Source organism: Monocercomonoides exilis (assembly GCF_001643675.1).
Source record: "Monocercomonoides exilis strain PA203 chromosome Unknown scaffold9-1957334, whole genome shotgun sequence".
Lineage (NCBI taxonomy): Eukaryota > Preaxostyla > Oxymonadida > Polymastigidae > Monocercomonoides > Monocercomonoides exilis.
The window spans coordinates 1,306,122-1,321,436 of record NW_027150554.1 but is presented as its reverse complement, the minus strand read 5'-3'; the positions used below and the strand labels follow the sequence as shown (position 1 = coordinate 1,321,436).

At 37.1% G+C, this 15,315-nt stretch overlaps 4 protein-coding genes across 4 annotated transcripts; 1 reads left to right on the top strand and 3 right to left on the bottom strand.

Annotated features, from left to right (window-relative positions):
* Window positions 1-2,958: 2,958 nt before the first annotated feature.
* Window positions 2,959-3,412, bottom strand: MONOS_10601 (uncharacterized protein; the record flags this gene model as incomplete). The annotated part of the gene is made up of 2 exons (XM_067863063.1): window positions 2,959-3,178; window positions 3,300-3,412. The coding sequence occupies 2 exons, from the start codon at window positions 3,410-3,412 to the stop codon at window positions 2,959-2,961; spliced, it is 333 nt and encodes a 110-aa protein (XP_067732553.1).
* Window positions 3,413-5,210: 1,798 nt separating this feature from the next.
* On the top strand, window positions 5,211-6,406 carry MONOS_10599 (uncharacterized protein). The gene has a single exon (XM_067863060.1). It carries the CDS (start codon window positions 5,282-5,284, stop codon window positions 6,170-6,172), a length of 891 nt encoding a protein of 296 aa, XP_067732552.1. The 5' UTR covers window positions 5,211-5,281; the 3' UTR covers window positions 6,173-6,406.
* Window positions 6,407-8,816: 2,410 nt separating this feature from the next.
* Window positions 8,817-9,437, bottom strand: MONOS_10598 (uncharacterized protein; the record flags this gene model as incomplete). The annotated part of the gene is made up of 2 exons (XM_067863059.1): window positions 8,817-9,144; window positions 9,286-9,437. 2 exons carry the CDS (start codon window positions 9,435-9,437, stop codon window positions 8,817-8,819), a joined length of 480 nt encoding a protein of 159 aa, XP_067732551.1.
* A 33-nt stretch (window positions 9,438-9,470) lies between these two features.
* On the bottom strand, window positions 9,471-10,250 carry MONOS_10597 (uncharacterized protein; the record flags this gene model as incomplete). Its single annotated transcript, XM_067863058.1, has 2 exons — window positions 9,471-10,104; window positions 10,228-10,250. The coding sequence occupies 2 exons, from the start codon at window positions 10,248-10,250 to the stop codon at window positions 9,471-9,473; spliced, it is 657 nt and encodes a 218-aa protein (XP_067732550.1).
* Window positions 10,251-15,315: the final 5,065 nt, after the last annotated feature.

Below are 15,315 nucleotides of genomic sequence, written 5' to 3'. Positions count from 1 at the left end.
GAATATTATGGGTGTGATCAAAACAGGTTTCGGTTGATTCTCCTTTTTCCCCGATTTTTTTTTTATCAAAAAAAAAATATCAATGAATGAAAAATTATGAAAAATCACCACAATTCAAAAATTGAAAACCATTATTATTTATTGAAGAATTGCTTCTTCTCCACTTCAGCTTTTAACTGCAAATTTTCGACGAAAAAGAATTGTCCTGAAACACATAGAATATTTTTCGCCGACTTTTTTAATCGTATGATTTTTTTTGTATTTAATGATCAAATTAAATTCTATATTTATTGAAACTAACACATGAAGAAAGATATGACTTTTGGAAGAAATAGCTCATATGGAACTTTTGAAGTTCATAGTATTTTTCCAAAGAGTTGCAATTGAAGTATGTTTCATTTGATACAAATCAATTTTTTTGTATTTTATTGATTTCAGTTGAATAGATTTTTTGGCAGTCCAATATTCAATATTAACATTTAACCTAATTAAAGGTGAATCAGCTATAATGATAGATTCCAGCATTTCTCACCTTAAATCGATATCTTCACTGAGTTTGCAAAGTGGATCAATATGCATCACAAATGTGAGTTTAACGCCTAAAAAAATGTTTATTCATTCAGTATCACTTTTTCATCAAAAGATTCAAATTCAAACGTTTAGAAAGAATCCATATTTGAAGATCTTTACATTTCTTCATCGAATATTTTCTTCGAATCCAAAGAGCAGCGAACAAAATTATAATTGTTCCTCTGGCAATGATGGAGATGCAATTATGCATTGGAATTGCACAGATCAAATAATAATCTCAAATCGTTTGTTCAGCAATTGCAATTCAATGCTCACAGTATCTGCAATTTGTTTATTATTTAATATTTACAATTACGGAACATTGTTAAATTACTGTTTTTTCCATAATAAAACGTGCTGAGCAGGGAAATAACATTGTCCTTCATAGTTCAACAGAAAACAACATTGAACCAAGTTGTCACACAACAAGGAAAACAACAAATATTGTGAGTACTGACTACAACACAGTTATGGATAAAAGTGAATGGCTGCGAAATGATTTTGGAAGAATTAGATATGTCTCCTCAGTGCAAACAGAACCAAATTCCATTGACACATATGCATGTGGACGAGATGAAGGCCATCCTTACTGCACCATCAACCATTGTTTGACTCAGCTGATTCCAGAATTTGTTACTGATATAGAGATACTGACAGGAACGATCACAGAAACCAATAAAGTGGATTGTGACATCAATTCTTTCACAATATATGGCCAAAGCGATTTAAGCTCAACAATCCTAACAGAATTTGAAGTACCTGGGTTATATCTTTTTTCTGTCTCAACAGGCACGTTGACTGTTAGTGACCTTATTCATGTTCATGACACGTTAAATGCAAATAATCGAGAGTCAAGACAATTTGAGATAACAGGAACAAAAGAAATGAGGGTCAGCAGAATGAATATATCTTTTGGGAGCGGACGATCAACAGAAAAAGCATTTTCGACAGAACTGATCAAAGTTCTGAATGGGGTATTTAAAATGGAAAACATGAATTGGGTGAAGACGAACTCCACTGTTTCGTTGTTTTCACTTTCTTCGACAAATAAAATTTCATAGACGATTTCCAGCTGTGCCTTTGAGGGGATAGAAAGAACAGCTATGAATTATTTAATAGCTATTGGAATAGAAAGAAAAAGATAAATTTACAGAATCAGAAAATGAAGTTTTAGAATGTGAAGCGGCTGGTCCAGGGCAGCGCAGAAGGAAATTGTTTCGATAGAAACCTCAATTCCTTCAAACAGAAAATACGAAATCCACAGGAACTCTGGCAAAGACGCTAGGAAAGAAACACAAAATTCCACTTCATTCATCTACTGAGAATCCTACTCATCCACAACACACAACGCGAAACTGAAAACATTCTAATAGTCTTTTTGTAGTTGCGCAATCTCCTCAATTTCTGCATAATCTTATATCACCTCTGCATCCGTGCCTGCTTAAAAATGCATAAATTCCCCAACTGACTCCAAACGTTCATTCCATATTCTCGTTCATATTCGCTCCACATTTTCTTCTCATAACCCTTTTCCAGCATCGCATAGGTTTTCATTTAATTTTGCTCTTTCAGATGAAAAATTAACCTTCTGCTGATGGAAAAAATATAGGTGAATCACAAACTATTCCTCCTTTTTCATCTGCCGCTTCTTTCTTCTTCAAAGCTGCAAGCTCCACCAGCTTGCGCGCCATTTGCAGCAACTCTAACCACTCTTAATTCTTTGCCATAACCAACGACACAGCCTCCACCAGCCGTTTCAACCAGTTCTCAACCCCTGCACTTGCCGACACACAAGAAAGCACCATCACTTGGTGGTCCTGCTCCGGTTCAGCAATGCAAAGATGTGACTCACCTTCTTCACAAACGCTCTGTTCTTTGACTCCGTTAGAAAAGCTCACAGATCAACAGCATCGCACAAATCCGGCATTTGCAGGTACAATGCGAAGAAGTCTTTGCGATGGCGCACCTCAAAAACAGTCACAAATGATGGAAAGCTGCACCCAAACAACAGGAACTCTACAAGAAAAATTAAAAGCAACAGCTCTGGCAATGTCTGTGGATGAAACAATCAGAAAATACTCCATTTCATCTTGTGCGAATCCTTTTCAAGCTGTCTCTGATAAAGAAAATATTTACGCATCCCCAAAACATATGGGATCAAGCGGAGTCTTCTTCGCCTTTTTTCGCATCGCTGCTTCTGCCTTGAAGAAATTCAGCAAAAACACCAGGAATACGGATGATTTAGGTTTCATCTTATCCGACTGCCGTCCCTCAAACTTTATCTTCTTCTCCTTCTCAATCCCCGCATTAATCAGCTCCGCCTTCTTCTTCATCGCCGCCAGCTGCTCCTGAAGCACCTTCTCCTCCTTCACTTTTGCGATGTGCTTCTCACTCATCTTCAGAATCTTCCTCTCGAGCATCCGGATGATCTTGTCCTTCTCCTACAGCTGCTCCGCCATCCAGCTCGTCCGCTTCGAGATCCGCTCGTCGTCCCGGATCTTCTGCAGCAGCATATTGAACTCCGTATTCCTCTTCTCCATCTCCTGCTTCGCCTCCTGGTGCTGCTCCTTCAGCTCCAGGATCTGCCACCCCAGCCCCTCCTTCTCCACTGCCATCTCCTCCACATGCCCCACGTTCTTCTTACCCGTCTTGCTAAGCGTCTGCGCTGCATTCGCCTTCGTCCTCTCTTGATCATCCTTCTTGTTCTTCAGCTCTTCCCCTCTTCACACTCTGCAATCCCTCTCCCCATCACTTCGTCTTTCAGCTTCACCACCACAACACGCCTCAACTTTTGAGATCGCAATGTTTGCAGCGACGGGTCAAACAGGTCGTTGATCGACATGGACGTATTCATTCTGCCGACACAAAATTCTGCTTTCCCTCTGGCTTCGTTCCCACAGACGCTGCAAATGGGGGGAACGGCTCCAACAGCAGAACCGAAAGCATTGCCGAAAGCGCCACATCGTAGGGACACACAACACCCCCATGCAGCACAGCTTTCCACGTATCCGCTTATTCCCGCAGCGTCTGTTGCTCCCTCAGTGACGACATCTTTTGATTAACATAATCCCCAGCTGTCTCTCGATGCCATACATCGCTGCAGTCAAAGTGCATGACGCCTCCACCTCCGATGCATCCAAAAGGTCAATCATAGGAGCTGATGACAATGATGAAGATGACTCATCATCTCCTTCCAACTTCTTTTCATCGCTGCTCCACCTCTGGAATGAAGAAGTGAATCAGCGTGCTGCTCCATTTGAAGAAGACGATGAAGCGAAGACGACGACAACGACGACTACGAAGAAGAAGAAGAAAGGAAGAGGAAGAAGAAGAGGAACATGTTGAGGACGAAGCAACGCAAGGAGCATGTTATCCAACCGAATTGCGAAATTCTTCGGCATTTGACTGCGAAGAGAGTTAAGAGAAGGAAAAAGATGGAGAAGAAGAGAAAAGATGAAGTTTTTAACATCAGAAGAAGAATAATCAGCTATGTGTTGGGCGACTTAGTTTCCGAATGGGTGGGAGAGGAGGAGGAGGAGAGGGGAGGAGGAGGAGGAGGAGGAAGAAGAAGAAGAAGAAGAAGAAGAAGAAGAAGAAGAAGAAGAAGAAGAAGAAGAAGAAGAAGAAGAAGAAGAAGAAGAAGAAGAAGAAGAAGAAGAAGAAGAAGAAGAAGAAGAAGAAGAAGAAGATGATGATGATGATGATGATGAATGAATGAATGAATGAAGGTGTTAATTTTCATGTCTTTCATCAGATGAATTTGTTGAGAGACAAATGAGAAGATCAATTCAGAATTGGTGAGCACTGCAGTTGCTGTCATCTGCTCATTCGGCTGGCCAAAATGACAAATTCACAGCAACCTTCATTCTCTTTGCGGACATTTCAATAAAGGAACAAATGTTTGCCTTTCCAATCTCAAAAGCTGAAAGTCTGCGAAGCTCCAGTTTCAGATGAAAGAAAGCTTCACTGGTATTAAGTGAGTATTGTTGTCTGCTTTCATATTCTACGTTAAAATTATATTTATTATCAGGACAATATCTTCGTTTCTTCTTCATTTCACTCATTTTCTTTGATGAAGAGACAAAAAACGAAGATATTCTATAAAATAAAGTGGATGATGGTTTTTCTGCAGTTGTGCGATGAGATGTTGGATCATTGGAAGAAAAAGAAGTTATACAAATTAAATGAGTGATTGAATCCAGAAAATTGTGATGAGAATCATATGAAATGTTCTTTAAAAGATCAAAAATGCAATAAGTTAAACCTGCAACCATATATGCATCAACACAAATTTGTTTGAATTGCATTATAAATGTTCTAAAACGAAGTAGAAAACTATCATACTTTCCAGAACTGTCTAAGGTATATCCTTGTGATTCATTCCAAAAATTCAATGATTATTTAAACAACAAATTGAAAAGTTTGCCTCTCAAAATCTTCTTTTCATTCAATCCAAACTGTTTAATCATTGAAAGCCAACAACTAAAAAAAATCAGAAAAAGCAATGATCAAGTTTTTGAACATATGCTCCATTTGTGTTTATTTTAATCTTTTTTTGTAGAAATAATAAATTGATATAAAAATTAACAACAGGCTGCGAGGTGTAATTTTCATAAATGAAAAATTATAAATAAAGGGTTATAGAAAATTGTTATTGTTAAAATTTTCATTTTTCCTATTAATTCAAAGACTTTTTTAGAAAGCTGGTATCATGCTTGGAATTTTATTGTTTTTGTGTGCAACATTTGAAACCAAAGAATACAAATGGAAATATACTGATGGAATAAAATCACCAAAAATAACAAATAGACTTGAAGAGCTTGGACTACAAGATGTTTACATTGTCGCCCCATGGAAAGGAACGAAAGAAAGAAATGAAATTATGAAGGCGCTTGAACAAAGCGAAGTTCCCTTTGAATTATTTGAAGGCGTTAACGGAAAGCTTTTATATAAATTGTGTCAAAATGATCATCCAAATTTTCAATCAATGCCAAAACTACACAAAAACACAACATTTACCTATGAATCAGCAAAATCATTCATGGGAAACACAACAAGACCATATGACGAGTGTGGAATTTGGCAAAGCGAATTACAAGTAAATTTTGAAATTGTTGAAAGAGCAAGGAGAACTGGTCAAGATAAACCAGTTCTTCTGATTCAGTCTCACAGTCCTAACAGACGTCGTCCAATTGATGAAATTATTTCAGAAATGAATAAGTTGCCTGAAGAGTGGGATATATTCGCTTTAGGAGGTTATCCAAATCCATGCAAAGAAAACATTGAAGGAACAAAAACATGCGAATTTTTGCTTGCTGAAAGAACTCGAACGGCGATTGTGAACGGACAAAAAGCAGCACAAAAGTTGATTTCTGTTTATAACACGCCAACAGTACAAAATGTAGAAGTGTCTATTTCACCTTTTGTGCCATATAAAATTCGTATGTTTGGATATAAATTTACTCCAGAACCTCCAATAATTTCGTTCTCAACTTTGAATTTTAAAATTATTTTTGGTGTAATCTTCCTTATTTTAATTTCACTTTTTGCTATTTGGAAGATGCAGCATCCAAAAAAGGATCCAAACATCCTTGCGCCTTAAATTAAGAGCAAGTCATCTCAACTATCTTATTATCTTATGACGTTTCAAAGCCATTTTAACTTTTCGATTTATATTTCTGTATATTCAACACTATTCTTATTTTTATTTATTTTTCCACAAATGAAGTCGATTGATTTCTTCAGTTATTAGCCACTTCAGAAAACAAACAGTTATGCCATTCTCTTTTATTTTTTATCTCACATTAACCAAAAAGTGAAACTTCTTTTTGTGAAATGATAAATTTTTATTTTTTGAAAAACAAAACATTGAAATGAGAAAGTGTATAATACCTCCTTGATGAGAAGATATGTTTCATCGTCCTGGACATTTTCTTCCAAGTTAGGTGCCAATCTCACGAATTTTATTTTTAGTAATTCAAATAGTTGGTGAACAAATTCAAAAACAAAAGACATAAAAAAATACAACAATCTCCAATAAAAGACCCCCAAATTACGCATCTTAAACCCTAAATTCGTCATCGGAAAGAAGTCATTTGTGGCAAATATCTGTCATTTATGAAAAAAAACAACGATTTGTTTCAAAAATTATCCTCCTGCTTTAACACAATAAGTCTTTCATTTCCACGTCAATAAAAAAGAGGATAAATTAAAAATTTGAGAAAAATATAAGTCAGAGTAAAATGGAACAAAATTCAGAAAGCACAAAATTTCGTCCCAATTATTAACAAATACAAAGAAAAAGAAAATATTTGGGTGATTTTTTTTGATATCATAAAAAAGATCAAAAAACTAAATAATAAAAATAATTGTGGTTTCAATTGATCAAAAATTATATTTATTTTTCATAACAGTAAAGCTTTTATATCAATAATTTATATTTATTTTATTTTTTCTTCCCCAAAAGACATACCTTTTTTATGCTTTAGGTGAAAAAGATTTTTTTTGATCAAGTTAAATAAAAGTGAACTTAAAAGAAATAAAGATCAAACAAAAACTCAACAAATACATAAAATAAAAATCTTTAATCTTGAAAATGAAAACTAACAAACAATAATCATTCATAAAAGAGAACAAGAATTTTATGTTGAAAAATATTTTATTAATAATATTTAAAGAATGAAAACAGTTTGTTAACTCCTTTTTTCCTTTTTGCATCTGAATTAGTATAGACAAATTTCATTACCAGATATAAAGCTCTAACGCTTCAGTATACGGAGAATGTGATATCCGGGAGATTGTAGTCAACGAGGATAACTAACTCGATCTCTCCTTTTAATTCTTTATTCTTCACATCACATATCCTTCCCGTTTCCTTCTCCATCCTCTCCTTATCTTCCTTTCATTTCTGCCTGCTTCATCAAAATTCTCCTTTCGATAATGCTGATGATGCTATCTTCTTTCACATCAAACACCACGCTTGCCTCCGCCATGTTAATCAACACACACTTCTCTATTGATATCAACAATCGAACCATGAACAGAATCGCATCGGCACAGCATTATCATTTATAACTGCTTGTGAAATGTTACACCTGAAGGCTAAGATAAACTGTTCTGGCAATTAAGTGAGAGAACGAAGGAGTAGGATGAAGAAGAAATGAGTATTTTGTTAGCGAGTCTCTTGAAGCTTCCGTGAAAGAGCCCGTGTTCGCACTCATGGGAAACATCACTCAGAAAGAAAACTCGGTCGTTGGATATTATTGAACAGAAGCATTCGGTGATTGGGATGTCGATTTGTTTATATTTCTCAACGGGAATACAGCTGACGATAAAAACGTGGATAGTCATCTTGGCATCAATGCATTGCTTTGATGGCTATAAAAGATGCCCTGCAAGGGCACACGTAATGCGACGGGTCTTCTGAAGAAGGTGCAGATCATAAGGCAGAAATCATTTCATCAGCTGACTTGTCGGTGGATTGGTGCAAATGAAGGCAAAGTCGAAGAAAGTTGGGGAGATGGCATATAAAAAAGAAGAAAACATCTCACATGTGCATTTGATGAAATCAACATTGCTTGTCAGGCATTTATTCTCTTCTTTCATAGAATTTTTCTACAAAAATGAATTTTCTATAAATTGCTTTCCCGCATCGTTTCATCTTTGATTGCTCGTTGAAGGCATTTGGCTTTGCGTGATCTGAAGAACATCATTTCAATCATTTATTTCGTTCAAGAATTGCTTTGATAATATTCTCTTTTCATCTGAACCTCTTTCATCTACCAAACAAAAAAGGCAAAGTCGTCCTCCTTTTTTGATTTCGCTCCGACTGATCAGCTTTTTTCGACTCGAAATCACCTCTATTGCTATTTAAATTTGGCTACATTTTGTAATAGAATGAATAATCCTTTTGTGCTTCCGAAAAGAAAATGAAAGATGACGCTTGGCCCTGGATTTAACAGGAGTTGAATTAAATATGATAATCAACAAAATTTTTGATGTTCATCGAAGAAGGTGTTGAAGAAGAAGTTGATTTGAATGAAATGAATGAATTCGTCCAAATGGTTTTTTTTCTCATCAGAATAATGAATGAAAAATGAAATGAAGGCGCACTTGGCGAACGGACATCGAGAGAAAGAAATATGAATGTAATAAATAATTGGATCACATGGCAGCTCCGCCAAATTGAATAGCATATAGGAATTGAAAGATCGATGCTCTGACCCAGAAGGGAGTGAGAAAAAATATTAATGAAGAAGACTAAAAATGTGAAGAAAAAGAAGAAGAAGAAAAGAAGAAGAAGGAGGAGGAGGAGAAGACGACGAAGAAGAAGAAGGAGAGGAAGAAGAAGACATGTTTGATAAAGAGGCAGAGCTTGGGCTAGTCATGTTGAAGGACTTCTGCGTAAGTGAAGAGGAGTCTGTGGCAGGAGATGAAGGAGTGAGTGGCTTTAGCGGAGTTCCAACAAGAACAGAAGGAGCAGACAATTGTGTGTGTGGCAAGGGAGAAAAAGTAGGAGCAAATGTTGAGGAGGCTGTGATGTTTCGAGTGTGCAGCTGAGCAGATGAGAGTGTGCTGTCAAAAGAATAAAATGTTTGATGCTGTTCATCATCATTTTCATCACCTCCTTCTTCTCTTCCCCTGTCCCTCCTCCTCTTTCCTGTTACTGCCTGTGGAAGCCTTGCGTCGAAAGCGTCAACTTGTTATGGGTAAAACTCGTCTTTCTCCTTCTTCTTCGTCTTCGCCTTTGGCTCTTTCTGCTTTCTCCCTTTTCTCGTCTCTGCACTTAACTTGCTTCTGAAATCCGCCTTCTTTGCCTCTTCCATTTGAACTCGTACTCCTCTCTCTTCGCATCTTGGCGGTGTCATAAAGCGAGCTGATTAACGCAATGCGCCTTGAAGCTACTTCCCCCTTCCTCTTGCATTTCTCATGCGATGACCATTCATCTCATTCTGAACAGCCAGTACACGGATGTCGTTCGAAATGCTGATGCAGAGTGGGGTGTACAGCTGCAGAAGAGGAAAGCAGTTCAAATGAACATCCAGCGAAGCTGGATAAAGCATTGATGGAAATTGTGGCGAAGAAGAGAATAATGTGAAAAGATGTGGACGGGTTAAAGAAGAAGAAGAAGAGGGATAGAAACACGACGATTTGTTTGAAGACAGAGGAATCTGCGGAATCTGAACAGAGCCAAATATCCCATCTTTGTCCGCTGAAAGAGAAGTGTCTGTCTTGTTTTGCCCAGCCAATGAGCTGCCCATGCAATCAGAGCGAGGCTGTGCAAATGGTAAGGGAGGAGAGCGTGCTGGATAAGGGAGTGGTAACTCAGCAGGAATTTGTGCTGGAAAGCGTGGATCGTTGACTGTGTGTGTTTCCTGCTGCTTCCCCAACGACTCAATAAGCCGCCTCTCTCGCTCTGCAATGGGGATCGCAGGCTCCTCTGATCCGATCGGTTGCAAAGAGGCTATCACAGCATGCCGAGCACCTGCAAGGCCAAAGAAGCCAGATTGTACACGCCCAACAAATGACTGAAGCCTGTGTTGATGAAGTAAAAAGCATGTTGTTTGTCAAGCACCGCAAAAATACAGAAAATAGCAACAGAAATAACAAACAAGTTGACAAAAATATCAGTTAAAACAAAATGACAAAAGCACAAACCACTTCAATTTTTCTCTATCCATGAGGTATTTGTCGTATGTCCCAAGAAATTGTTTGAAACATCCTTCCAATTCAGAACAAAATAAAAAAGCACTTGCTTTCAAATTCATCTGGACACAAGTTCAAACAGCAAGCGCACACACAAACACAAAATAATAGTTAAAATAGAAGTCCTTAAAAACTTTTTTTTTAAAAATAATAATCTCATCACACATGCAATAACTCCAATTGATGGATCAGAAAACGAATGTTGTAATCCGAATAGCTCTCCAAAAAATGATTCGTGAATGTCATCAAAACAGATTCGCAGATTCCAATAACTTGCATGATCTGCAAAAGAAAGACAAGATAATCTGTAATTGGTTCGAATCAAACAGTTCATAATCATTTTCACAAGCTTTCGATTTTGCCTCCTCCGGCAGACGACGACCCCCCTAAAACTGTGGGAAATATCCCATTAATCTTCCATGTTCGGAGTCCTTCTTCTCTGCTGCAAAAGCCCCCGCCATTTGTCACAAGCCAGGAAATATCATCTGAAATTTCTTTCTTCGTCAACTCAAGCTTCGGCTCCACCTTCAAGTTTTGCTTCACTCGCAGATAATGAAGCTTTAAGCTTTGTGGAAAAATCTCTTTGAAAGGCTGTCCCGAATTTATGCACTAAAAAATCCCTGAATCTCTTTCCCGCTCGTGGCTTCCTTCTTTCAAACGCTGATCATATTTTCTACGCAGTTTTGGCATTGCGCATTATCTTCAAAATTCGTTAAAAGAATTTTTGATAAAAACATTGTTTTGCATTATATCCACCAAAAGGGGAAAAAAGAAAAAGAACATCATATGAGACATCAACAACAAGAAAACAAATGTTTTCAGTATAGGAATTGAAAACAAATAAAAGACTAACATTTTCAGCAAACAACGGTCAGTACACAAAAGGGCTTGTCAAAAAAATCTTTGGATGCAAAAAAGTGAGAAAAATACATAAATAATGGTACTTCATATTTTATTTGGTATTATCCTCCGACTGGACATTTTTTAATAAAGATATCTTTTTTTAACAAAGTGCAATAAAGTTATTTCAAAATATAAAACATTCAGAAACAAAAAGAAAAGAAAAATTATTTCTACACTCTTTTTTAATATATTTGAATAATAGTAATTTACAGATTGTAATTGTTAAAAAAGAACTCTTTTTCTAACTTATCGTTTCAACAACCGTCACAAAAATGAACAAAGAAAGAAAAATCAAAAGACATTTCACGCAAATTAAAATTAGATTCCAGTTAAAATCTTCTTTCGCTTTTGTAAAAACAAATTTCAGGTTCACTTCAACCAACTAAAAAACAATCCCCTCTTTCTCTCTTCACTCATCCCTCTCCATCCACTCAACCATCTTCCTCCACACCCACAACCTTATCGATGGTGCCATTTTCACTTCCCTCAACATCCCATCAACTTCTCTCTCTGCCTTCAATGCCTCTTTCCTCCGCCAAACACGTTCTTCATCAAATGCTGCTGTTGAGTATATTGGAACTGAATCTCAAAAAGTGAAACTTGGAAGACTGGATTCCTTTGATGTTAACAGCCATAAATTTGAATGGTGCATATGGGAAAATACAACTGGTGGATCAAGTGAAGGAGGAGCTCTTTATGTTAACCGTGCAAATGCAAATCTCACAATCACTTCCTGTTCATTCAACAAATGCTCAACTTACGGGGAAGGAGCAGCGTTGTTTTGTAATGCTTTGTTGAAAATTGACATCGCAAAATCCAACTTCACCAGCTGTTCAGCTGCTCATGGTGGAGCTGCTTATGTCTATTGCAATCAAACTTATTGTGATTATTCGTTCACTGAAAACAAAGTCGAAAGTTGTTCGATTACAGACTCATACGGAACTGGTTGGTTTTTTGCCATCCTTTACATGAATTTAACTTGCCAATTCCTGTTTTCCAAATGTAAGTGTTTTGCAAATTCTGAAAAAGATTCTACTGGTTCTCTAACGTTTTATAATCCTTCAAGTTACCAGCCAAACCAGTTTTTAATCAATGATTGCCAATTCGAAAACGACATATTGACTGCCTCAACAAATTACGGAGGTGCTGCCATTTATTTTCTTTCAACTTATTCATGGATGAACGGAGTAAAATTCATCACATTCTGCTTCTTCGATGGCAATTCCGCAACTAATGGCAGGGGGAATGATGTGTTTTTCAGTGGCAATGCAATCACTCAATCTCCATTCGAGAATTGTGGTTCAACAACTCCAACAAAAAGAGTGTGGAATCAAGGAACAGCTGACAATGCTGAATATAATAGCTGGCTCCCCCTCATTGCTCAGAACAAAATCGTTGCAAATGGTGGAAGTGATGTGGAAATCTGTGGTAGAGTAGATCAGACCCCATGTGCCACCATCGAGTATGCCCTCACTGGCTTCATTTCCCTCCTCCAAGACGCCTCTCTCACCCTCCTTTCCTCAACATTTGTTCCCATTCAAACACTCACCTTCAGCGCGGTTGACACTAAAATCACTGGAAATAATGGACTTTTTCAAATTTCTTTATTGTTCCTTCTTGTTTCATCATATAAAACAGTTGATTTTCTGTCATCGTTTCTTTTAATTTTCGAATATTTTCCGAATCATTGACAAATTCATGAGCTTTCATCCCATTTTCAACTGGCATATATGCTACTATTTGCTTTGAAAAAGAATAACATCAACGCAGAAAAAATATATCCTCATAAGTTTCTCTAATTTTGTTTCTTCAATTTCGAGTCAGCCCTCAGTGCGAAGGTATTATCTTTTTCCTTTCTTCAAAAGAGTATTTCTTCGACGATATCTTGTAGTTTCACATAAATTATAATTTCTTCATTTTTTCCATTCCAATTTGTCTGCATGCTATTCATGCCCCCTTTTCTTAAATCCTCATTTGAATGCACTTCTCCTTCAAATTCAGTTCATCTTCTCTTTTTATTTTTCGCGACTCGTTGAATGCACATGACGTTGCAAAATCTCTCGAAAGGCACTGTCGAATCACTCATTCTAAACAGCTTCTCCTCCTCCTTCTTCTTTTTCTTCTGCGTACCCTTCAACCTCCAAATGAAAAAGAAAGAATCGATCTCTCTCTCTCTCTTTTTTGTTGCATCCCTGCTAATCGACTTTTCTTTTCTCAAAATAATATCTCTTCCATCCTTGCACAGACTCAGCTGCTGCTCATGACAAATTGAAAATTAGTGTTGTGCTCCTGAATAGTCACAGGAGATAAGGCCCGTCATTGAATCTGATGGATTTTGATTGGAAGAAAGCAACAATATTATTGATATCCATTGAAGTGAGTGAAGAAGACGAAGATGAAATGCATCACAAAGAACAGAAATGTGATTTGAAAGGTGGAATCCTTGAGGCAATGTTGCAGAAGTTTGACAATAATGGGGAAGAAAAGAAAGCAAAAAACGAAGGAATAGGACAAATGAAATAACCCTCGCCATCACTTATTATTAGCATGCGACTGCCACACGAGCTTAAGTTGAGCAAATGCCTTTCGATGCCAATGCAGTTTGACGCAAAAAGCGTTGATAAATATCAATTCTTCAGAAGAGAGAAGGGGAGAGAGCAACACAAGATTGAGCGTTTTCTGGAAAAGAAAAGTGGAACGCAACGAGACAAAACAAAAAAGCCTATGAAGATGAAAAGAACAGCATGCGGCAACAAGCAGTAAATATCTGGCACACTTTGGAGCACATCCAGTTGATCTGAAGAAGAACAAGAAAAGGACGATAGCAGCAATGAACCACCTGTTTGATACTGCCGCATTTTTCTTTTCAATCAAATCCAAACTGGCATTTTTTTCTTTTCTTTTCTTTTCTTGTTTGTTTTTGATCACTTTGGCGCTGTTTTTCGTTTGCTTGAGATATCTCTTCTGCTCATTTCTCTTTTTTTGTCGCTGCCTCGCTCGCGTTCGTTTCGCTTTATCGTGTTTTGCTTCGCTGTTTCCTACTCATTTAGAATCAATCTCAAGTCTTCCACTTTTTGATAGTTTTCTTCATCTTTTCCATTTTTCTTTCTCATTTGCATCACAAAGTTAGCCAACATTTCCATTTTCTTCTTTGCTTTCTCTTGTGATACCCTGTCATTCGTCTCTTTTGGCAATTCTCCCCTTTTTCATTTTCATGTCTATTTGCTGCAATGAATCATTTCTCTGTTGGAATACTCTGCCATGCTTTGTAACTCGTGGCTGTCTTGAGGGCGGATTTTTTACCCCTTCAAACTTGCTTCGTGTTCCGTTGTTTCGCTCCGTAAAATAAGTCCTTTTGTTTTTGCCAGACAACTGCGTTTGTAAGCCCTGTTGCTTTATTGGATTTGCAGCTGAGGCAAACAAGTCGAAGAACAAATGAATGAAATAAGCAGCCGATTCAGCAGATATTGCTGTTTGCTGTCTTTGTTTGGTACAGGCAAACATAAAACATTCTCTTGCCTTGCTCATTGGCTGTAATCAAATTCGTCGCCTTTTCAATCACTTGTTTTGTCATTCGCAAATGGTAGTTCCCTTCCTTCATTTTTTCTTATTCGTCCTCCTTTTGTTATAGTTGCCTCCTTTATTTTTCTTTGCAGTTATCCATTTGCCTTTATCCTTTTTTCAATATCCGTGTAAGATTGGCTTGAGTATTCGAGCTTTTCATTTAGCTCAGACAACTCTGTAATTTCTTCTTTTCCACATTTCTCTTTTTTTCTTTTTCTTTTTCTCTTTTTCTTTGCTCAATCCAGCTTGAAAATATATGATGACCAAAACGAAGCATATCCATCGGTTTATTACACAGACATAACTTCAACATAAAATGTGTCATTTTCGTATGTTCAAATGGATATTTTTCGTCCCTCTCTTTTATTTTGTATTCTCCAATATCCTGAACAATTACCATTCATAAAGACTTTCCATCTTTAAATTTTTCTTCTGGACCCATTGCAATGCGAACCTTAGCAACACTTGTAGAGTATCATTGTCCTTCGTCTATTGCTGTACAGGTGCAGTGCTTTGCGCTGACGCACCATTCATTCTGCAGAAAAATTGTTTCCATTCATGCGCAACAAAACA

Coding starts and splice junctions, on each gene's coding strand:
- MONOS_10599 (XM_067863060.1), top strand. CDS start 5,282: ATGCTTGGAATTTTATTGTTTTTGTGTGCAACATTTGAAACCAAAGAA.